Source organism: Cornus florida, unplaced genomic scaffold (genome assembly GCF_030987335.1).
Source record: "Cornus florida cultivar Cherokee Brave unplaced genomic scaffold, ASM3098733v1 CherokeeBrave_3.0.0_Hap2_Chr11, whole genome shotgun sequence".
NCBI lineage: Eukaryota > Viridiplantae > Streptophyta > Magnoliopsida > Cornales > Cornaceae > Cornus > Cornus florida.
The window spans coordinates 112,032,202-112,058,121 of NW_026775581.1; the positions used below are offsets into that span (position 1 = coordinate 112,032,202).

The following is a 25,920-nucleotide window of genomic DNA, read 5'->3' on the forward strand; positions in this document are numbered from 1 at the left end:
ATATGGTGACCTGGTTGAAGAAGTTTATATAGAGCAACCACCTAAGTTTGTTGCTCAGGGGAAGTCTCATCACACTGTTTGTCACCTTAAAAAGGCCCTGTATGGATTGAAACAATCTCCACGGGCTTGGTTGGAAATTTCTCTGAGGCGGCATTAGAATTTGGTCTTAAAAGATGCCAGACCAATCATTCAGTATTTTACCTGCGCACTAAAGCTAGCTTCATTTTTCTTGCGGTGTATGTAGACGATATTGTGATCACAGGTGATGATTCTGAAGGCATTGCTAAGTTGAAGTTGTTTCTGCAAAATCGATTCCACACTAAAGAATTGGGTAAACTTAGGTACTTCTTGGGTATTGAAGTTGCTAGATCCAGGGAGGGTATAAGTTTATCTCAACGAAAATATGTGTTGGACTTACTAAAAGAAACGGGTGCGTTAGGTGGTCATCCGATTGATGCTTCTATGGATTCAAATACAAAACTTATGTTTGATGAGAGTGATCTATTTAATGACCCGGGCAGATTTCGTCACCTTGTTGGGAAATTAATTTATCTCACTATCACTCGACCTAATATTTCATATGCAGTTAGTGTTGTAAGTCAGTTTATGGGAGCTCCTAGAATGCCACATTGGATTGTAGTTCTTCAGATTATCCGATATCTCAAGCAAGCTCCAAGTTTTGGGTTACTATACAAATCAAATGACATATCAGGGTAGAAGGTTTTACAGATGCTGACTGGGCTGGTTCTCCTTTAGATAGGAGATCTACTACAGGCTACTACACATTTGTAGGAGGAAATCTTGTTACATAGAAAAGTAAAAAGCAAACGGTGGTAGCTCGATCTAGTGCTGAAGCTGAGTACAAGGCAATGGCCCATACCACTAGTGAGTTAACATGGATATAACATTTTCTAAAAGAACTTGGGTTGATAGTTAAAGCTCCTACTCCATTGTTCTGTGATAATCAAGCACCTGTTCACATTGCATCAAATCATGTGTTTCATGAGAGGACCAAACATATTGAGGTTGATTGTCACTTTATTCGGGAAAAAATATTAAGTGGGAGCATCTCTACTCCATTTGTGAAGTCTGAAGATCAACTAGCTAATATGTTTCCCAAAGCATTGGGTCATAACCGGTTAAGGACTTTCTATTCCAAGCTGGGATTATTTGATATATATTCTCCAGCTTGAGGGGGAGTGTTAGAATGTTTATGTATATATATATATTTATGTTAGGTCATTATGTAATTACCCATAGTTGTTAGGATCATTGTGTAATTAGGTAACATTGTGTAATTAGGTTATCACTCTTTGTTTTATATAAGCCTCAGTATATACAGAATATATACACAACTTTGCTCTCTCTCTCTCTCTCTCTGAATGTTGTGTGATTGGCATATATATACAGAATATATAAGCCTCAGTGCTTAAGGTTAATATATACAGAATATATACACAACTTTGCTCTCTCTGAATGTTGTGTGATTGGCATATATCTACCAAGATGAAGGAAATTTTTATGTGAAGGCAAAGGGTCATCCATATATTTAGATGTTGCAGTTCAGAGATACACCTATAGCAGGGAGGTGTATGAACAGTGAACAATGAGATGGATGACACAGATTCTAAAGAACATAAAATGACCGGTTATCTATAAGGATCGCATAGGCAAGCATTACAAGGATGGAAAAACAGAAAGGAAAGGACAAAGGGTTCAGGAAGTTCATTAATTCTTATCTTACAATGCATGACAATCTTATTTTTCTTTTGACATAAAGTTATGATCCTGAATAAGAATAAAATCTGAAAAAAATCTTGTATCTTTCCAACTTAAGGTAGATAATGAGGAATTGTTCTGAGCAAAGGGCATAAGGGAACTTTTCTTCCATCCTCCTTTATGAGGTAGGAGCAGGATAATTTTCTTTCTTTAAACACAATTGAGCTCGTGCGTGAAAGTTCTTTTTTTTTTTTTTTTTTTTTTTTCCACGAATGCATCCCTACACAACTAAATATGAGAGACACTAATAGATAATACCATAGAGAAAAATTATGTACAGTCACATGTCCTACCATGTTTGATAGGAATCCTTTTTATATATAGAAAACCCAATAAAAAGCTATGTAATAGAACAAAATGGTACCTTATAGAGGTCAACTGGCCTCTCAACATTTTCAGCTTGCACCTCGCCTTGAATTTCGCCATCACTTGCTTCTTTGTTTATCTCTTCAACACTTGATTGGTGCCCAGGCAATGATTCCCTATTTGTGGCAACAGTTCCTTCCGGTTTTGCAGATTTAACTGAATCTGGCATGAAAATAAGAGAATCTATCTTGCTCCTCACCCGCGGAGCTGGTGGTGGCTGAAAACAACAACATGCATTCAGTTTAATTTAACTTCTCGGAAAAAAAACATGCATAAGTAAGCTAAAAAATTTCAATTTGACGTGAGATAGCATACCAATATAATAATAAGAAAAGTGTGACATATGCATTTATGGGCTTCCTAGGGAAAGATGAAGACAACAAAAGAAATAGAAAACCTAAAAGAAGGTGCACTTAGCCTCACTGATAAACTTTCTAGGTAGTCATACCAGAGAACTAGGATTGAAACTTCCCTTCTGCAATTGGACAACCTGTCAACCGCAAACCAAAAGAAGAAACACCACGCATACTCTAAAAAAACATGAGTTCCAACTTCCCACTAACACCGAGATGAGAAATTTGCATCACTCATTGATGAACAAAAGAGTTCTACATATACAAGGTGAAAAAGTTCCCAACTCCAAAATACTAAATAAATGCATAAACGTTTTAATTTCATGGATCTATATGCAGAACAGGAGCAAAAGAGCAAACCACACAACCTTCCCCAAGTAAGTTAAGGATATGCAGAAACAAACTCATAGAATGCCTTCATTAATGAATGAACAATGAAACAAAAGGAAACCAAGCATGTTTGCTTTCTGTACACAAAATTGTCAATCAAAAAATTAACTTCTGCCTATAAAAGTAATTGGCTTCCTAAGATGCACAGATACAGTTATGAGACACATATATGACATGACACCAAACGGACACGGCAGGGACATGGAGAATAATATATATATATTATTTATGTGATAGTATCTATTATGAGACAAATATTACTTTTCGTCAAATTAAGAATAAAAGATCCCATATCGCAATAACTAATGAATTACAACAACAATCCTCTCATTTTATAAGAGAAACCAGATGAGAGAATGGGCTAAAAGTATATTCTCTAAACTTGCTTTATAAAGTTTGTTGTAATCTAAATCCATACCTAAACAAAATAATAAGTTGAATAAGAATGAAAGTGAGAGAGAGGGAGAGAATCAGTCAAAGAAAGAAAAAATAAAGATACAAGAAAACTAAGGTGTTGTTGAGTAAAAAAAGTAACTCTTTGTTGATAACAAAAGAGGAAACCCGTAGAAGAAGAAAAAGGTTTGTGATAGGAAGTGAAGGACAAAAAGAAAAGAAAAAAGCGATAGAAATAGTGTAATGTCCCAGTTTTTTTTTTGGATTTTTTGGTACTTTTATTTTTATTATTTTTTGTACCTCGTTTTGCGTGCCACGTTGGTCCCGGGAATCATTTGGGACATTTCTACGAGTTTGGGACACTTAGAAATGTACCGTGAACATTTTCGCCATTTTTGAATGCACGGAGTCATTTTTGAGTTTTCGGGGCCGGGACCGGATTTTCCGTGTTTGGGAATTCTTCCGGTTTTGCATTTTATTCATTATTGCATTTGGCATGTATATTATATATATATATACATATATATAGGTGTATATTTATGCAAGATATTTTAGATGGCATGCTAGTTTATATGATGACACACAAAGGGTATTTTTGCACATTAGCTTTGGAGGTGGGGGCCACCATTGGGACACATGGGCAAAGGAAGGCCACAAGTCCAAATTTTTGTTTGGCAAACACTTTTCTCCTCCCCCGTGATTCGGCCAAGCTCTCTCTCTCTCTAGAATTTTTCATTCTCTCTATGTTTCATTCTCTTTCTAAAAACACAAACCCTCTTCTTTGAATCTCATATCTGAGCTAGTTAGAGTGAGATTTGAGAGTTGAGCAAGAAGAAAATTTGGTTCTACTTCACAAGGGCTTTCATTTGACAATTTCTATTGTGTTAAGCTTCGCCAGAAGCAAGATGAGGTCAACTGAAAGGTTTCATGTTGAGCTCTAAGTTTTATATTCCTTGGTTTGCTGACTCTCGACACTAATCTTGCTAGCATTTGGAAATTTCTGAAAATTGGAGTGTCTTAGGGCTTGTTTGTTTGGCTTCACTTTGAGGTAGGGGTGTTTAAACCATTATACTTTGCCTTTTCATGAGTTCTTTGTCTTGATTTTCTACTAAGCATGTTTGAGTTTGAAGACATTGAATTGAAATGCTAGTTGTGCTTCTTAGATGAAAAATCCATGCTTTAATGTGATATTTGGATGATTATGTGCTAAATTGCCCAATTCATTTGCCATGAGTACGTCTTGCCTTGTTGTGAATGTTTGAATAATTATGATGAGCATATAATAAAGGAAAACATTGTCTTAGTTAATTTAATCGAAATGTTATACATGAAAATGTTGATTAAGTACATTATGCTTTTAATTTGCAAATTATGTGCACGCTAGGATGCCTTTGTGATTAAGGTTGTTGTTGTAGTACATGGATTAAACATATAGTGATGCATGGTCCATTCATGGCATAAGCATGGTAGAAAGGGTGGGTTGAGAAGTCAAATGAATTGAATTTCAAGAAGTTTGTGAAAAAGTTTTAGAAAGGAACCGGATATCTCGAGTTTGAGTTTTGGGATTGGTTACTGTTCACCAGAGAATTGGAGTTAGGACGACTGGTCGCCCCAACCTACGACTGGTCGTTGCTTGTAGCGTGCCTACACGCGCAACACACACGCAGGGCACTGGACATTCCTATTACACATGCCAATATTTGCACAGTTGATTTTGGTCATCGTTTCAATCATTATATAACCCGACCAGTAGTGAGCCCATTTAGAAGTGATGCTCAATGACCGTTTTACCCTCATTTAATTCCTCGGGTTCGGATAAGGTCCCGGTTACGTATCATCGACTGTTAGCAATTCGGATCCTCAGATTCAGGTTATTACAAATAGAGGATTTATTGAAGGAGCAGAAGAAGGGACGTCATTGTAATAAGTTCGAAGCTTGGTTACAAAAGAGAGCTAGAATCTTACCATTTTCTTTTTATCATTATTTACAATTTCAAACAAGTAATAACTCTAAGAAAATCAAGTCAAGAAAATTGCTTCATAAATTATATTTAAAAAAACTTATTTTTTATTTTATTTTATTTTTTTTGTTTGGACCTACACGTTATTGAAACTTTTCAAACAATTTCACATATTTTACATTTTAAACCATCGTTTTCGGTATTTTTTTTAAAAAAAAAACCTTTTTTAATCAAACAAGTGTGTCAGCTGCATGTCTACAAGTCCAAAAATAAAAAATATTCAGACGCGTTTTTTAGCGTGTCCGACACGTGCCAGGCCGTGTCGGACATTTGTTCTTGTCTAACATGAGTCCGACATGGACATTTCAACCTTTTAAGCGTGTCCGTGCTTCCTAGCAGTTTCCACAAAAAAAAAAAAAAAAAAAAAAAAAAAGAAAGAAGTTAAAAGTTTGCAATTTGAGGAAGAATGGAAATAGTGTACCTTCCCCAAGTAAGGATCCATAATATCAAAGCGTTTGCACAGAATAGATGAAGGTCGCCACTGATACTCTTCTCGTTTCGGGTACATTTTCTTCATCATCAACTCTTCAGCTTGACTAATTTTAGTTTGCTGTTTTCAGACACTTGAGTAAACAACTTGAAACCAAGTCTGCAAACTTAAAATTATAGGTTACACATCCTGATACATACCTCAAGTGCACCAGAGGTAAACTGCAATCCTGAAATTGGGGATAGCGCCATAATTTTCTGATCAAAAAAACCACTTTCTTTCCCCCATTTACCTTTCTCTATTGCCAAAGCTGCAGACTCAAACTCTAATTTCTCACGAGCACGTGCAGCTTCTGACATGTTGCTTGCTCCAGCAGAATCTTTTGAACGAAGCCCTCCTTGGTACTTCTCCTTGAGGAATTGCTCGAATCTTTCTTGCTTGGCAGGATCGTCTCGAAAAGGTTTTGCAGCTTCTGGGACCTCACACTAGATTCCAAATAAACGAATACATAGACATGTGATTCCAACTTCTATTTTCTATGAAAACGCCAAATTGAGGTGTAGCATACTGGATTTCATATTAGTAAACAGTGCGAGATGTCATTTTCAAGCTAAGGATTGCCACATAAATTTAGGTCACTTACAAATGACGCAGGTGTAGTGAATGTATCTGTAAGATGGAATTGGAGTTGAGCAGAATCTGCAGAAGTAACTGATGAGCTCACATCTATGGAGCTTCTCTCAAGGGGTTTTTCTCCTAAAATTTTGCCACGGCTCTCTGCTGTCATCTTCTGCACACTTGGAAAGATTTTTGCATCCAATTGCTTCTTGGTTTGATCATTACGCTTCTGTCGCTCCTCCCAGAGCTTCCTTGCATAATAATCATGGCCATTTCCTCCATTAAGAAAAGAAAATAATGGATTCGATTGATTCTTCTCTCTGGAGAGATCCTCAAATAATTTGCCAGAGCGAGCCACTAGAGTTGCAACCCCTTCAATCATGATTTTTAGATTGTTATCCTCTGGAGGAGGAATCTCTGGGGGAGGGGCATCAGCAACTTTGTTGTCAGTATCAAGAGGAGCTGGAAATCTATGATGGGGTACAAAATCCTTCGGAACAACTGGAGGATCAAACCTGAACAACAATTAGGAAAACCGAGCTATCTTAGGACCAAAAAGATAATAATAGTAAGTAAATGATGTGTTCATTTGAAAGAAAATAATACTTAAACCATTACAATGCACCTACAAGGAAATTTATCACTCAACATACTGTATTGCGACTTGATTTTTTCTACTTTCCATATGTTGTGTGGTGACTTAGTAAGATGAACTTATATTTTGAATAAATTGAAAAAAGAAAAAAACTGAATGATGCAAAAGAAATTAAATGGTTGGAAGATGATGTCCATTGCAGTAATTTTCAGTTCAGTGAAAAATAAGAGCCTCTTTGCTTTGGATTATTTTAGTTGATATAATCACAAAACAGATTTAATCAGTTCTCCGTTTGGAGAGGAAGGGGGGGGGGGGGGGGGGGGGGGGGGGGGTGGGGGGGGGTTGATGGGAGAAGTAAGTTTGGTAACCAGATGAAATCATTATATAGCTGTATAAAAAAAATAAAAATAAAAAACCAACTAAAGTATAATCAGGTCTCAAACTCATCAGTACTTAATGAAGTAATGCCTGGAACCAAAATCTGGAAATCCAACGGAAACAGTTTTCCTTCTGTCTTAACTGAAAACATAACTATTCACAAATTTATTCAATTTTCTACTATTTTTAATAATCATTTATTGTAATTATCAGAACCATGTGAGATAAACCAAACAAATATTCTTAAGTATCATAAATTTATTCCTTCATGCCTAACATTGAAAAATCATGTCTAGAAAGATTCATCAGGTGTAAACAAAGCTTTATATCTCATGAAGTACTAACTTTTCTAATGTCAATTTACAGGAAAAGCTAGTTTTTTTTAACTATAAACTTAAATGAGCAATGCGGAAGCAAGACAGATACTGATGGAAGCCCTCAGATTAAGGTTCTTCTAGTTATGTTTTCTATTGGAAATTTAAGATTGCAAAAGAGGATTTAAGAACATAAAATGGTAACCAGATGAAGTCATTATATAGCTGTATAAAAAAATAATAATAATAATAATAATAATAAAATAAAATAAATCTAAAGTATAATCAGGTCTCAAGCTCATCAGTACTTAATGAGGTAATGCCTGGAGCCAATATCTGGAAATCCAACGGAAACAGTTTTCCTTCTGTCTTAACCGAAAACATAATTATTCACAAATTTATTCAATTTTCTACTATTTTTAATAATCATTTATTGTAATTATCAGAACCATGTGAGATAAACCAAACAAATATTCTTAAGTGTCATATATTTATTCCTTCATGCCTAACATTGAAAAATCATGTCTAGAAAGATTCATCAGGTGTAAACAAAGCTTTATATCTCATGAAGTACTAACTTTTCTAATGTCAATTTACAGGAAAAGCTAGTTTTTTTTAACTATAAACTTAAATGAGCAATGCGGAAGCAAGACAGATACTGATGGAAGCCCTCAGATTAAGGTTCTTCTAGTTATGTTTTATATTGGAAATTTAAGATTGCAAAAGAGGATTTAAGAACATAAAATGGGGAAGGCTTCAGAAATACATAGGGGAGAAAAGTTATGGCCTGCGGGGAAGTCAATGATCTAGATGTGAAAGAAGGGGATTAAATGAGGAGGAAATGGCAAGAATAGATACAGGAAGGCAGAGCTGAGGAGAATTACTTTGATGGGAGAGGTAAATTGGAAGACAACTCTCTCTTTTGCTAAAGGAGTGTCTTCAGAATATAAGTTCTTTTTCAAGTTCATTTATTCTTATAGGCATGCCAATCAGATTGAAAGAGTCACTAATCAAAGGAAGGAGGTCACCAAAGAGGATGTTAAGGATGGTATTGTGCGTTCTACAGGAAATTCTACAGCAAACTGAGAATTGGAAATACAGGCTGGATGGTTTGCAATCCAAAGAATAAGGGATGCTGATAAAGAGGAGGACAAGGTGGAAGCTTTGAAAAGTCTTAATGTGGATAGAACCCCAGAGCCTGATGGGATGAAGATGGCTTTCTCAAACGGTGTTGGGAGATGGCAATATGCTAGCTTTTTTTATTATTTGCATGATGTGGGGAAGTCTGAAAGAAGCTTAAATGCATCTTTTATTGCCTTGATTCCAAAGAAGGGGGCAACAGCAGTGATTTGAAGGAATTCAGGAAGCTAGGTGAGGTAGAGTTCAGGAAGCTAGGTGAGGTAGAGGTTGTATAAATTCCTAGCTAAGGTGTTAGCCCTAAAGGCCAAGGAGACTGTTAGATGATACTGTATCCGATTCATATAATGCCCTTTGGTAAAGGCCGTCAAATGTTGGATGCAGTTTCAGTAGCAAATGAGTGTAGACACCAAAATTGAGAGCTGACCCTAGTGTACTATTTAAATAGGATACCAAAAAGGTTTATGTTCATGTGATTTTGGAATTCAGTAGCAAAAGGTGTACTATCTAAATTGGGGCTTGGAGGCAGCTTCTTCAGCTATCCTATCACTTACCATTGTTGATAACACTATTGTCTTCTACGAGTGATTGTGCCGCTATGACGTGGCGTCAGGTCCCATTGACATTTTTTTAGAAATAGTTTCTCCATGCTTTTTCTTTCTTTTTTTTTAAACACAACTGACGTAGAAGATCATTCTCTTTTCTGTGCTTTGCTACCTTCTCTTTTCTTTTTCTATTTTTCCTTTCTTCTCTACTTTTCTAGTTTTCTTCCATGTAACGTATACTCGTAAAAAAATGCGTGAAGTACACGTGTGGGACACGACACACAGAGGTAGGTATGAGATATGCATCTAACATATTCCATAGAATATGCTCCTACAAAACATATCCAGCAATTCAATTTTATTACATTAATACTTCAACATGAGTGAAATGCCTATGTTGGAATTTGGATACCATGTTACATAAAAACATCATATTTGTTTTCTAGAAAATAAAAGAAAATTTAAATAATATGAATATTTAGTAGAGTCGTCGTGTCCTTCTGTTTGGGGCTTTAATACATTTTGCACTTGGACACATACCTGCACTCGACATCCATAGTCATGTCCATGTAACATAGTTTTTCTTTGCTATTTTGGCAGCAACAACAGAATGAAAGCAAAATATATCCTCTGATGCAAAATGGATAAGGATTGGATAACTTTCTTGTTAAGTGAAAAAAAAAATGATTTTATATAATATATTTCTTTGGATGTACTGTACAACATGTATTGTAAGATGTATATTGCACATTAAAAATAATTTTTCCCATAAGTATTATAGTTAGGCTTGAGAATTAATTTTTATGTGAAAATCAGAACATAGCAATTTAAAAATGTACTAATAAGAGAAAGAGAGTTTAAACTTGAGTACATCAAGAAGTTACTGCAAAGAATCACCTTTCCAACTGGTAGTCAGAATTTGATGCACCTTTAAAACCAGGAAGAACACCTAGTTCTTTTCCACTGAACTTTTTCTTATTTTCCAATCTCAAAGTTGAAGGCTCTTCAATTTCTTGAACATAAGTTTCTTCAAAGTTATAACCTGAACAAAAAGTATCATTAGATTCATTACGAGTGGCAATTTGGCAAATCTATCCTTTACATCAATATTTGGCCAAAGAAATTGTTGAACAGTGATTAAGGCATGGTATGAAAAGGCAGGAGTGGATGTCAGGGTTGCATTCTTTATGTAGTTGACCCAAATCATGCATACACAAAAAGTAGATAATTGATCATTTGAATATAGACTAAAGGACATATTGATTATTGATGCATCATAAATAGTGATGTTCACCCTATCAACACACAAACACACTCGTGCCAAAAAAAAAAAATAGAGGGGGATATATGCATGTGTGTGTAGAGAGAGAATATTAGTTTCAAGATGTGCCTACATACATTTTACTGGCATTTTGCACTTCAGGAGCTGTACACTTCTTTATTTAAAAATAAATATAAAAATCTAAACCAGGAAGACCACCAGTACATGTAGCATAAAAATCAAACATAGATCGATTAGCTGCTTCAGTTGAGACGCAATATACATTATCTACTCCCTCCGTCCCATAAAAAGTGTTGCCCTTTGAAATCTCTAACTTTTTTCCAAACCTATGGACAATTTGGAGAAGTTGAAATTTGAAACATATCAAAAAGGAAAGCGGACACTTACTTTAGGACATCCCGAAAAGGAAAGCAAGACACTTATTATGGGACAGAGGGAACAACATCACTATTATGAGTATCCACTCATACATAACAGCTTACAGTCTAAATTTCAGAGCACTCCCTTCAACCCAGGGATCACAAGATTTTGCTTCCAAAGCAGCGGTAAGAAAGAACTTATCACAAGCATTACTATATCATTGCAATGCAGTGGATGAGGACAAAAGAAGAAAGAGAGAGAGAGAGAGCTGTAGGCCTTCATTCCTCTAACATGATGTATCTTTTAGGAGAAAAATATTTATTTATTTTTTCTATTTTCTGGTCTGTATCGAGAGAAGATAGAAGAGACCATCTTTTTAATTGGGAATTGGTTTGCTGGCATAATAATAATTCTTAAGCCTAACCAATGTTATAGCCCGGATCAGCATCTGCTATCCAAGAACACAAAAGAAATTTTGAGCCACTTTGTCATCTGTTGCCCCTTTTATGCATTATGGCATATGCGTTTGGTGTCTCACTCTCTCCAAGTTTTATGGGATTGCTTTGCTTTGCATGAGATTTTTTTTTTTTTTTTTCTCTTTCGTGGTTTTTCTAATTTGTGGAGAGCGAAAATTCTCCCAGATAGTGATGTCCTAGCTATGATACAGACCACTTGGACCAGGACCAGAATTTAAGATAACAAGATTAAGAGAATCTCTTGGATAAAGTGCTTTTGGGTCTCTCTCAGCCTCCATGACTGAAGTAACAGCAGGATGCCTACGGAATTGATTTACAAGATTGGATTGGGACTTCTTCTTACAGGGGCAAAGGCCAACTCTGTCAAAAAATCTAGAGCTTTTTCTGAAGGGGATAGTCAAATTTACTTTCAATGGCTATGCGCTGGAACTCAATATCAACAAGAGATAGGAGACACTTTTTTCAACTCCCATTCTTAGTAATATTATCTTCTCTTTTTCCAAGGCAGCCGGAATTGGACTTCATATCAAAGCAGAGATCCGAGTCTCCTTTAGGGGCTACAGGATGCCTCATATTTGAGATTTCATCATTTTTGTGATTGAGGGCAACCACAAGGTGGTGATGGGGGGTGAAATCCCAAAACCTTCAGATCAAAGCCCTATTCCCACCTTATTCCATGAAATTAGAGATCTTACTTTAGAAGCAGTAATCAAATGGTCCCAAGATAAACTATTAGAAGTGCAAATCAACGGATAAAGCGGGAGCAGTTACTAGAGGAAACTTCTATCCCATGAGGAGGGACCAGGGTCAGGTTGAAAAAGCTTTGTGTTTTCTATATTGCCATTGGTTGATTAGTGGATTTAACTTTCCATTGTTGGAAGGATTCCTAATCCTTACCCACTGTGTATTGCAGTTCCAATATTATAATTAAGGGTTAACTGCACTGACACCCCCCGAGGTTTTGGTCAATTCCACTCAGCGGCTGGTCAACACAATTTTGGACAATGACACCCCTGAGGTTTCAAATGACATAATGCCCTTGAATTTTTAAATCAATTGTATTCACAAAATATCAACAATGTGAATTGACAAAAGAATTTTTTTCCCCTCAACACCAGAGAAGATGATGAGAGAGAAAAGAGAGCTCAGCTCTTTAGAGAGGGGTGTCGCCACCACCAACTACCATCGCCACTTCCACCAACAGCCGCCCCTCTCTCCACTCACCACTACAGCATCAACCCCACAACCACCACCCACCATGCCGACCAGTTCTCACCACTAACTGCCATTGCTGCCACCAACCACCATCGCCGCCGCCGCCCACCATCTTCCGCCCTTTCTTTCTTTCTCTCTCCTCATAAATCTCCTCTTTGTATACGTGTCTCCCCCTCTGTAATCTCTCTGTCATCCCCAAACACCACCACCACACCCAGACACCTCCACAACCACAGCCACCACCATCACAATAGAAAGAAAAGAAAAAAAAAAAAAACCAAACACCATCACAACCCCCACCACAATCAGACACCACTACCACCACAACAATAGAAAAAAAATTTAGAAACAACACCACCACCGCCGCCACAATAAATTTGTAGCTTCAATTTAAAGATTGTTGGGCAAAGGGAATTAGGGTTTGAAATTCAAATTAGGGTAAAATAGAGTAACAAAAAATGGAGATATACAGAGTTACACCCGGTCGTGGACGCTCCTCTGCATTGTCACCATGTGCAGTACCATCGGCTACGGCGACATCGCAGAGATCTCAGGCCAGCCACTAAGGTCTTCTTCACGCTAATGGGGTGTAAATTAGCTACTGATACCGATGATGATGGATGATGGGTCAATCCTTTATATCTAATGGCTTTGCTCCATCGATACAACTACTGTACTGATGATGGTGGACGATGGGTCAATTTGGTCCATTAAAATTAATTAGAAAGCATTTAGGTCATTTCATGATTAAAAAGTAATTGTTGACTAGTCAAAGGACATTTAGGTCTTTTTCTAGGTCGGTAAGGGGTGTGGATGCAATATATTAAAACCTCAGGAGGTATTAATGTTCAAAAAACGTTGACCAGCTGCTGCTGAGTGGCATTGACAATACCTTAGGGGGTGTCAGTGCAATTAACCCTATAATTAATTAGAAATAAAATAAAAACAAGAGTATTGGGGTAAATGTTGCTGCCCACTAATTCGTAGTGATAGTCAACGGTTTATCTTATGTTGGGCTTCACAAAAATACTTACCAAAAAACACACACAGAAAGGGTAACATGATATTCCAGGAAATCTGGTTAAACAGGGTTTGAATGTTTACTTGTAACATGACAACATATATAGACAGCATATGACTTGACCAGTTGCACCATGAAGGCTAGAGAAAAACATTTAACTAATATACTGTCCAACACATTTCCTCCCATGGATCAAAGATATTACTCCGGCAGACATGTGCACCGAGAATTATTATAGAAAGTCGTAAACCCATTCAAAGTATAACTTGTACTATCATGATGGATGATTTATAATGCTACTAATATATCATAAAAGTACCAACCAGCTGTATATACATCCTCATCTTCAATATCAAGCTCTTCAAGTGCCCCAATGCCAAAACCAGTAGCAACCCTTCCTGCTGATAAATTTAAGCCAACAAGTCAATTAAACCTCAACTTCAAGATAAGAAATCCATGGAATAACACAAACGCAATTAAGGAAAAGTGAAGGTAGATATTGAAAAAAAACACCATATGTAGAATAGATTATACAAGAATAGATCTTACATTTGACACCAAGAAGACTATCTTTCATTGAGATAGGTTTTTTATGGGCCAGCTCCCTATTCCCGGATAAGCGTGACCTTTTCTTTTCTGCATATTAAATATACTGTTAAGAAGTCTTACAGTTTCCAGCTACAAAATTGTAAACAGTTAGTTTATTTTAAGAAACTACATACCCCTAAATTCAGGAGCATGCTTGTAAGGATCATAGCCCAAACCATACATGTCCTGCTTTGGATTGATTACGTAAACCTGGAGAAAAGCAGAAAGACACGGCTTCTTCCTCAAACATCAAAATAAACCATTCTAAAGATTGATTTAGAGCTATGCATAATCAAATGGATAGCTAAAAAGAAAGAATGCAACTGTTCAGTATAATGTTGCAGTTCAGAATCAGAAAACTGTTTACCTTCTTTTATATATTTCTGTTTCTCACGTTGGGAAGCAAGTATGTGATCATGTTTGAGCTCCAACAGGGACCTGACCTAAGTTTGTAGTACAACCTCCAACAGGATTTAGCAGCTGAGACACTTACAACCTTGGTAGAGAACAGTGGCAGCAGCCTTTTAAAGTATATAAAAGGCGTGGCAAGGAGGGTTCTAAGGCTCAAACCTTAATTTGGCACATGCTAGATAATGGGGGGTCCACTTGGAGTCTTGCATGATTAGGGGGTTTGGTAAAATTTCATTATTTTGGTAATTGCATCAATTAAGTTATTTGTTACTTTATTAAGTTAGAGCCAACTTTTGATTACCTTGTTTTGGTAAATTGCATAATTAGATTAAATTGCATCAATTAAGTTATTTGTTACTTTATTAAGTTAGAGTCAACTTTTGATTACCTCCATTGTAGGGTAGTCCAAGGGTCATCTTTTATTATAAAAACGATACTATGTAACTCTGAATACTTAGCGAATGATTGAATAAAATTATCCTTTGAGATTTCTTTGTGAATGATTCACAAATTCTGAGGGTGTGAGGCCTTCTCTAGGTGTGATACCTAGGTCCTATTGGAGTGATTCCAATAGGCTTTTCTTTATTATTTTCAATTCTTCTTTTCTACTAACAACCCCTGAATCCTAGCTTTGTTTCTGAATTTCCAGCCCATAACTCTTATTTACTTTCTTCTATTTGAGCCTGTCCTTTGTCCTACATCAGTTTTGGTATCAGAGCTTGAGTTGACATCATGTCGACAAAATCAGTAACAACGCAGCCGAATGGTGGAAATGCTGGATCAAAACTGCCTTTTCTAACATGGCTGATCCTAAAGGGAAGAGTATTGTGGCCAACAAAGGAAGTGGAAGGAGTAACAAGTGCTTCAAATGTGGAGAAACATGTCACATGGCATACCAATGTCCAAAGAAAAATTTACACATTGGGATAATGCCTGAAGAACATGGGGAAGAGGACAATGGGAACTTGTTTGACTATGGGATCGACAACCTTGATGATCTAGAAGAGGATGAAGATGTTCCATCAATCTCCATTGTGAGGCACATCCTTGCAGCCCCTAAAGTTGAAGATGAAGATTGGCGACACACATCTATTTTTCAAATGCTAGTTCGTTGTGGGAATCAAGCTCGAAAGGTCATTATCGATGGCGGAAGTTGCATGAATGTTGTGTCTGTAGCCACGGTTGAGCACCTCAAGCTTTCAATCCAACCATATCCAAAACCATTCAAAGTGGCGTGGATAGATAGTACTTCTATTCCGGTAACTCAACGTAGTCTCGTTTCTTTCTCTTGTGGAGCTTATAATGATTCTGTTTGGTGTGATGTAATTCCCACGAAAGTGACACATATTCTTCTTGGGCGGCCTTGGATTTATGATCGAGATGTGTATCATTGTGGGAAGGAGAATACATACACTTTCTTGTTTAAAAACAAGCAAATTATTTTGAAGCCTATGTCCTCAGCTGAAATGGAGAAATATAAAGGTGGACTGGCTGTAGATGATGCAAAAAGCAAGAAAATGTCCCTCGATCTCCTTTCCAAAAAGAGGTTTCAATTGGAAAGTAAAGAGATGAGTGTTGTATATGCTGTTGTAGCAAGGGAAATCAAAGAAACTGCTGCTGTTCATGATTCTTCAATGCCATCAAAGGTCGCCAATTTGCTGTCAGATTTCTCAGATTTATCTCCCGAAGATCTCCCTAATGAACTCCCTCCTCTACGTAATATCCAGCATGTGATTGACTTTGTACCGGGGTCTCCATTGCCTAACCTTCCAGCTTATCATTTGAATCCAAGCGAGCATGCCGAGCATCTGAGGCACGTTAATGAGCTGCTGTCCAAAGGATTTATTCGGGAAAGCTTAGGTCCTTGTGCTGTCCCAGCTTTGCCCACACCAAAGAAGGATGGTAGTTGGCGCATGTGTATTGACAGTCGCGCCATCAACAAGATTACAATCAAGTATCGGTTTCCTACTCCTCGAATCGATGATTTGCTAGACAAGGTAGCTGGTTCTTGTATATTTTCAAAGATAGATCTGAAAAGTGGCTACCATCAAATTCGCATAAGGCCCAAGGATGAATGGAAGACAGTTTTCAAGACACAAGATGGACTCTACGAGTTATGCCATTTGGTCTTTCCAATGCCCCTAGTACATTCATGCGCTTCATGACTCAGGTATTGCAGCCCTTTATTGGTCGTTTTCTGGTTGTTTACTTAGACGATATTTTAATCTACAGCAAAACAAGGGAGGAACATATTTCCCACCTTCAACAAGTTATGAGAGTTCTCCACCAAGAGAAGCTTTACATGAACTTGAAGAAGTGTTCCTTCATGTTGCCGGGTGTGGTGTTTTTGGGCTTTTTTGTTTCTTCCAAAGGGGTAGAAGCTGATCCTGATAAAGTGAAAGCGATTCTAGATTGGCCAATTCCCAGCACATTGCAGGAAGCACGGAGTTTTCATGGGCTAGCTTCATTCTATCGGCGATTTATTAGAAATTTCAGTACAATAATGGCCCCTATCACCAATTGTATGAAGAACAGCCAGTTTGTTTATACAAAGGCAGCAGCATAGGCTTTCGAAGAAGTGAAGAAAAGAATGACTGCAGCTCCTATTTTACGCCTTCCAGACTTCTCAAAAGTGTTTGAAGTTGCATGTGATGCTTCACAGGTTGGAATTGGAGGCGTGCTCAGTCAAGAAGGACATCCGGTTGCATATTTTAGTGATAAACTTAATGAAGCAAAGCAAAGGTATTCCACTTATGATGGAGAATTTTACGCTGTGATTCAAGCACTTCGCTACTGGCGTCATTACCTTCTTTTTAAGGAATTCGTTTTGTATTCTGACCACGAGACCCTCAAATATATTAACTGCCAAAGGAAGTTAAGCCACCGACATGGGAAGTGGGTTTCATTCTTGCAAGAGTACTCATTTGTCATCAAACATAAAGCTGGTGTTGAGAACAAGGCAGCCGATGCACTTAGCCGAGTTGTTCATATTCTTGCCTCCATGGCTGTTCAAGTTCTTGGTTTCGATATGCTAAAACGAGACTACTTATCTTGCACGGACTTTAGCATCATACATGCTGATTTGATAGCTGGACAGCAGGGTACATATCCTGATTATTCGGTACATGATGGTTATCTCTTCAAAGGAACTCAACTTTGCTTGCCTAAGACGTCACTTCGTGAACATGTGATATGGGAGTTGCATGCTGGTGTGGCAGCAGGTCATTTTGGAAGAGATAAGACCATTGCCCTGGTGGAAGATCATTTTTTTTGGCCAAGTTTGAAACGGGATGTGGCCAAAATTGTTGCTCGTTGTAGAACTTGTCAAATATCCAAGGGAAGAAAGAAAAATACAGGTTTATATACGCCGCTCCCAGTCCCTCATGAGCCGTGGCAAGATTTAAGCATGGACTTTGTTCTTGGGTTGCCTAAAACAAGTCAAAGTCATGATGCTATATTTGTTGTTGTGGATCGTTTTTCAAAAAAGGCACACTTCATTCCTTGTTCCAAGACATCCGATGCTGTCCACATTGCCAAGCTTTTCTTTCAAGAAGTTGTTCGGCTTCATGGATTGCCAAACACCATTGTTTCTGATCGACATACAAAATTTATGAGTTATTTTTGGTGCACATTATGGAAGATGCTGAATACAAGGCTGAAGTTTTCCTCTTCTTTTCACCCCCAAACTGACGGCCAAACTGAGGTTATTAATTGAAGCTTGGGTGATTTGCTTCGTTGTCTTGTTGGTGACCATATTAGTAGCTGGGACCAGATTCTTCCTATGGCTGAATTTGCCTACAACAGTTCTGTAAACAAATCCACATGGCGCAGCCCGTTTGAGATTGTGACAGGGTTATGTCCTCGGAAACCAATTGACTTAGTGCCTTTACCAATTGTGGCATGCCCTAGTGCTGAAGCTGATGCTTTTAGTAAGCATAGCAGAGACATCCATGCGGAAGTTCGAAGGAAGATTGCAATGAGCAATGAGACTTACAAAACACAAGCTGATTTGCAGAGGAAGTTTGCTGAATTTGAGGAAGGAGATATGGTCATGGTGCGAATAAGACTGGAATGATATCCTAAAGGTGCTTATAAGAAGCTTCACACAAAGAGTGTTGGCCCATACAAAGTTCTCAAGAAAATTAGCTCCAATGCTTATGTTCTTGACCTACCAGAAGAGATGGGTATCAGTAAAGCCCTCAACATCGAAGATCTCACCTTGCATTCAGGCCATTTTGCTGATCCATTTCTTGCTGATCCTATCACTCGCCTTCCCTTAGCCCCACGGGTAAAGGAGGAAATAGAAGATGTTGATCACCAACTTGTTTCAACAAGAGCTGGCGGTTATCAAAAATTCCTTCCTCGTTAAGTGAAAAGGACGACCACTTTCTGATTGTACATGGATTAGCGACAGTGAGTTCCAACATCTAGCTCCAGACCTCTATGAACAATTTCATGCATTTACCTCGCCGGGAAGAATTGGTAGAGAACAGTGGCCGCAGCCTTTTAAAGTATATAAAAGGCGTGGCAAGGAGGGTTCTAAGGCTCAAACCTTAATTTGGCACATGCTAGATGATGGGGGGTCCACTTGGAGTCTTGCATAATTAGGGGGTTTGGTAAAATTTCATTATTTTGGTAATTGCATCAATTAAGTTAATTGTTGCTTTATTAAGTTAGAGTCAACTTTTGATTACCTTGTTTTGGTAAATTGCATAATTAGATTAAATTGCATCAATTAAGTTATTTTTACTTTATTAAGTTAAAGTCAACTTTTGATTACCTTGTTTTGGTAAATTGCATAATTAGATTAAATTTCATCAATTAAGTTATTTGTTACTTTATTAAGTTAAAGTCAACTTTTGATTACCTCCATTGTAAAGTAATCCAAGGGTCATCTTTTATTATAAAAAGGATACTATGTAACTCTGAATACTCAGCGAATGATTGAATAAAATTAACCTTTGAGATTTCTTTGCAAGTGATTCACAAATTCTGAGGGTGTGAGGCCTTCTCTAGGTGTGATACCTAGGTCCTATTGGAGTGATTCCAATTGGCTTTTCTTTGTTATTTTCTAGGAAGCACGGACACTCCAAAATGGGCGAAGAATCCGTGTCCGACACGTGTCGGACACGGACACGCGTCGGACACGCCCCGACACGTGTCAGACACGCCAAAAAACGTGTTTGAAATTTTTTTATTTTTTTTAATTTTTTGACACAGCTCGGACATGGCTCAGACAGTTCGGACACGGCTCGGACACGACTCAGACAGCTCGGACACACTTTTCTGGAATTTTTTTTTTTTTTTAATTTTTAATGCTGATATGTTCAATTTTTTGTTTTGTACTACCCTAAAGATGCTGATATATATATATATATACTAACCTAAAGATGCCACAATTCGCCGTGTCCGTGTCCTAAAGATGCTGATATATATATATACTAACATATCAGTGATATATATATATATATATATATATTCCAACCTAAACATATCAGTGTTTTTTTAAAAAAATTATTAATGCTGATATATATATATATATACACTATTTGCCGTGTCCGTGTCCTAATTTTTTTGGATTTGCCGTGTCGCCGTGTCCGTGTCGTGTCATGTCTGTGTCCCGTATCCGTGTCCGTGCTTCTTAGGTTATTTTCAATCCTTCTTTTCTACTAACAACCCCTGAATCCTAGCTTTGTTTCTGAATTTCCAGCCCATAACTCTTATTTACTTTCTTCTATTTGAGCCTATCCTTTGTCCTACATCAAACCTCCAACAAGATTTGGCAGCTGAGACACATCCACACCCTTTCCATCCTCAACACTACAGATTATACTTTCATACATCATCATTATAATATCATTGGCATAGAAAGGGATGAGGTGTAGATTGTGCTTGTTCATTTCATTATTAGGTGGAGAAAACCCAGTGATAAAGAAAGAGGGCAAGAAAAAGTAGTAACTACAGATAGAACTAAAGTTTACGGGAGTAGAGTTAGTAAGGAAAGATATAATAGCATGTGGATTGATTGAGGGCCTGAGGCTGTGGCCTTAAATAGAGCGGAATGGAAACATAGGATTCATGTATTCCACCCCGAGTAGTTGGGGAATGGAATGGAAACATATGTTTTTTATAAATATATTTTACATAACATTGTAAATGGATATAGTTAAATTAAATTTAGGGTAAATTACACTGACACCTCCTAAAGTTTGCCTTAATTACACTTGGCTACTATGTTTGGGAAAACCTACACTCACACCCCTATCAGAGTTTGCATCACAACCAACGTTAAAATTTCGTGTGCAATTTCATAGCTGCCATTCATCATATTACATTTTTTTTCCTGAATGTAAAATGACCATACTACCCCTACCAATTAACCCAAAAAATAACAAGTGTGGATCACAGTCAAAACCCTCTCTCCCCCCCTCCCCACCTTCACAGTTTCGCCGACTTTCCCTCCAACCATGATTCCAACCACTCCTCCATGCATTCCAACACCCTCATTCAAACCCAATGGTACCGCCGCCGTCACCCCGCCGCCATCAATGGCACCTGCATCCCACCAGCTGCCAGATCCCAACTCTACAACCTCACCCACCACCCTTAACCCAACCATCACCGCGGCCCTCCTCATTATCCCTCTCCTTGCCACAACCCAGTTGAAGCCCATAACCAGACAAAGCTCCCACTCTAATCACATCAGTAAATATTTCCCTAAGAAAAGAAACCAAATGCGAAGGAAACAACACTGAAGAACAAGCAATGGATGTCATGACAAAGATCGATGGCAATTTAGCGTCAGCGAAAGACTCGACGACTAGTTAACAGGAGGGTGATGGCAGTTATCATGATGTAGGACAAGGGAGCAGCCTTAAATAGCTAAGAACTCAAAGAATTCAGATTCTGAAAATTTTAACAACTAGGGCTGAAATTTGGAGGTTCGATAGTAGAAATGTAGAAAAACAGAGGAGAAGTAGCTGGAAATTCAAATAAACAGATTGGTAGAGAGAAAGGATTGAAACGATTACTCAGTCAAGGAATGAATAAAAATATCCTTTGTGGCTTCTTTGTGAGTGATTCACAAATTCTAAGGGTGTGAGGCTTTCTCTAGGTGTGATACCTAGGCCCTGTCGGAGTGATTCCAATACGTTTTTTCTTGTTTTCAATCCTTTCGCTCTACCAATTTGTTTATTTGAATTTCCAGCCACTGCTCCTCTGTTTTTCTACATTTCTACCATCGAACCTCCAAACCTCTACTTGCTGCCACTGTTCTCTACCATATCATGTGCTAAACCCCAAGGTGTGTTTGTTTGGGTTTTCGTAAAAATGGCATCTAAGTACAACAAGGGCACCTTAGGGGTTGTCAATGTAATTTAACCCTAAAATATATTACAAATGGTGTACAGGAAAAAATGGATTTTTATCTCTCCTTATTTTAGAAATAGCAAAGTCTTGCAGTATCAAGTTCAAGCTTCTTCTATTATCACATGCATAGGATGTCTGATATGGATTCGTGTGTAGGACACACCCCATGTCCATCCTCATGTCATGTCATGTCATGTTGAACTGATACCTTGAGGGAAGAAGGGAGTTCATGTGACAGCCCTCAACAACAAAGATAAACAAGATTGTTATAACAATGCATTAAGAAGGTTCAGTGGTCACAGCAAGTAAGATTCCAAGAATTAGCATTATCACAATATCAATAAGCCCCGGAAAAACTTTCTACCGGTTGATACACAGTGATACAGGAAACTAATTTATAAAAACAAAAACACAAAGATAAATAAAAACTGAACCAAATCATTTACCAAATGATCGATGGGATAATTAAGAATTTACAACATAAAAATGATTAGGTATTCACCACATGCACCATTGCACTGGTCTATAATAATCTGACGTGCTTGTAGAAGTTAGAGATCAATTTTTTTAAACGTGACATGTTCATAACTAATTAAAAGAACAATACTAACATATATATTTATCCTTAGTATGAAAAGGTCTTTTCCTCGACTCAATTTGAGGGAGAATCTTACTTATCAAAAAAAAATTTGAGGGGAATCTTGCAGAGAAACGACTGTATAATTTTATCAGAAACATGTTGAGCAACACTAGAATGTATTTTCACGTTAAGTATCCATTATTTATCAACTACATATGTATTGGGATTGATCAAACATAAACATCAGCAACATTCATGTGTCAAGCTATATTTTATTTTATTTTTTACGAAAAGGAACTGCAATGGTATTGTTAATACTGCAAACAATAGTCCTTGTTTGTTACTTATAGTACCAGAATAAAAATTTGAATTAGTCCATGCCAATAATATCGGATAACAAGTTTCATAATCAGCTTAACTGAAACCACAATAGCAAACAATATATCATACCGTCAATTAACTGCCAGCACTAATTATACAATTATGGTAAAACAGCAAGTAGCTGAACATATGAATTTGGGTTAACAATAATTACAATGTGATCTTTCAACGGCCAAAATAGATCATTTTCTATGACCTTGTAATTCATTGGAAACTCAAATTGTAGCTATATCATGAAACAGTATGGCAAAGGTCCAGAAAAAAATTGTTCAATGCATGCTGTGGCACCTCACATGTCCATGAACTTAAAGAACACTCAAAAATTTAGGAAAAGGTTCGTTTTGTACCCAAAAAGAAAGTGAAAATATTAGAACTAAATTTTTTGAACACGCCATCTTAATTTGAGAAAATGATGTTTAAACAGTAATCATGTAGAGGTATGTAATTTAATTTATGGAGGAATCAAAGCCAAATGAGGCAACAAAATTTACTCATTCAATCAATAGAATTGATAAATCTGCTCACCGGTGTACTCTGAGAAACCTGATTAACACCATCAGTGGGTAGCTCCATAACATTTTCAAGATCAACCTTAGCAACCTCAGGATGCGTAAGCTGGTTGGTTGTATCATCAGAAGAAAATGCCAGAAAAGCTTTTCTAGCTTCTCTGCGAGCATCTGGATTAAAACAACAAAAATAAGATGTGTTACAACAAAATTGAATTAATCTAATTAAATAAAACTCATCAAAGCAAAGTTTGATAACAAAAAAATATATATATTTTAACAAACTTCAAGGTAAATAATGTTTTAAGGAAAATACATGCCATCGTTAGATTAAAAATTACAAAGAAAAAGAACAAAAAGAAAAGAAAAAAGAGGAAAAAAGAAGGTCTTGCTCCCAGAAAGGAAACCCGAAAATCTTCTAGAAATCTGCAAATATATATATATATATATATATATATATATATATATATATATAGCTGGGAATGCCTTAAAATCATTGAGAAACACGTGATACATGTTTTAGAATCATATAACAATGTTCATCTTAAACTGGAATAGAACACCAAAATTACAGGAAATTGCCAATAATTCTTGCAAGTCTTTCTCCAATACCAAACATAAATAACCATCTTCCTCAAAATCATATAAAATTGTTGCAATCTTAAACTGGAATCGACTCCAAAATTGATGGGAAAATTCCTATAATTCTTTGAAGTCTTTTTCATTTCCCAATAGTCCAATACGAAACATAATCATAACCATCTTCTTCAAGTTTTGGTAGTTCTTCTCCCCAAGGTTTTTACTTAAAGTTTTTACACGTATATTCAGTTCCTATTTGTCTTGGCAAAGTTTCTCATCAGAATTCCCTCTAGTTTTCCTATGCAATCTCAAATCATTTCCCCTTAATTCAACCGATTCTCTTTAGAGCCTTGTTTCCTGTTTCCAATGCCAACCGTATGCATGCAGGCCATTCATCACGGGAAGAAACTATACAAGCAACTTTATTCAAAATGCATCATATCAAGAACAATTCGGGAGAGCGCATAAATATCTCCAAAATGGGCTCCACTTCAATGACTTCAAATCATCTCACAGCTTGAGTCCAAAACTTTTTCCTGATACTCCTTTAAGATATGCTGAAGACAAGCATATAGATTTTTTCCAAGGTACAAAACTAATAGCGTTTGAAACATTCTTTAAAATCCCACTATTCATGTGAAAAATTGGCCATGGAACCTAGGAAACCCAAAATTGCTTTCGGGGAAAGAAAAAAAAAAAAAGGTCCTACCGCTCACATGGTACAGAATGATATGACTAAAATAACATTAAATTTCTAATTGTTTTTCCCGATTGACACTGTATCCTGTGGTTTCACACAGAAACATCATGTATCCATTTGTGTGCCCTATACTCCAAATTTATCATCTTGTGCAAATGAAGAGAGGAAATCCAGGGATGTTGTGCCATGATCCACGGAATATAGTGTTTCAACACCATAAGACCTCAACCTACTCGCCCAAAAGCTATCCCAACCTCACACCCACCTTCCAATTCATCCTCTTGGTACTCCTCCCACACAAGAAGATTAATCAGAATTTTTAAATTGTTATCTATCAATAGATCATTGATGAATGTCGATCTAGCATAACTCAAATGCTGATTTACAACATTTACTTCATTTTCTAGGAACCAGGCTCGTACAAGGGACTCCATGAGAAAACATCAATCTACCCTCTTCTTCTTGAATGTCCACCGTATTTCCATAAGAATGCCTCAGTATTGAGATCTGGATCACCCAAGATACTAACCCCATCTTTTGGATCAGGTGAAGAAGAAAAGATGCCTATAGATGTATGGTAGAACAACATACATAAAAAAAGGGATATGGAATGCAGATGAATTACCAGATGGTTCTAAATTGGTAGGAAGAACATACCATACAATGAATTAGGGTGTGAATCCCTTATTGAATGACCATGCCGCCATCCCATTTTCAGCAGCAACTTTACACCTGATCAGCAATAGCATGAAGTGTTGAGAGATGCAATAACCACAAATGGAACCAAGATATAGTTTTCACAGTAAAAATGAAGCGAACCAATAGAATCAGTGGCTGGAAGAACAATTTCATCTGGAGCAGGTCCAGGAATAGCTGACGGTCTGCAATACATGAAAGACAAGCCTAAGATATTTTGATGACCCTGCCCGCAAGAAATGAAAACAAAACACAAGGAAAAAAGAAAAAAAAAAAAAAAATTGCGCACACACAAACAAAGAGGAAAAAAAAAAAAAAAAAAACTAGATTCCAGAACAACATAGCACATACGATAAAGTATTATACTTGATGCAGAACATTTAAAAAGGAATCAAGGCTATAATTGACATAGAACATTCATATTCAAAATGCAAAGTT

At 37.1% G+C, this 25,920-nt stretch overlaps 1 protein-coding gene across 1 annotated transcript in view; it reads right to left on the reverse strand.

Moving 5' to 3' along the window:
• The window catches only part of LOC132285714 (G patch domain-containing protein TGH), a 37,847-nt gene that overhangs the window by 6,359 nt on the left and 5,568 nt on the right, over positions 1 to 25,920 (reverse strand). Inside the window, exons 5-15 of the mRNA XM_059787909.1 lie at positions 25,606 to 25,667; positions 25,444 to 25,518; positions 23,527 to 23,678; positions 14,396 to 14,471; positions 14,223 to 14,309; positions 13,997 to 14,074; positions 10,217 to 10,361; positions 6,376 to 6,865; positions 5,933 to 6,217; positions 5,724 to 5,852; positions 2,144 to 2,362 (exon numbers count right to left, since the gene is read on the reverse strand). Coding sequence (XP_059643892.1) covers positions 2,144 to 2,362; positions 5,724 to 5,852; positions 5,933 to 6,217; positions 6,376 to 6,865; positions 10,217 to 10,361; positions 13,997 to 14,074; positions 14,223 to 14,309; positions 14,396 to 14,471; positions 23,527 to 23,678; positions 25,444 to 25,518; positions 25,606 to 25,667 — 1,798 coding nt within the window. The remainder of the gene's footprint in view (positions 1 to 2,143; positions 2,363 to 5,723; positions 5,853 to 5,932; positions 6,218 to 6,375; positions 6,866 to 10,216; positions 10,362 to 13,996; positions 14,075 to 14,222; positions 14,310 to 14,395; positions 14,472 to 23,526; positions 23,679 to 25,443; positions 25,519 to 25,605; positions 25,668 to 25,920) is intronic.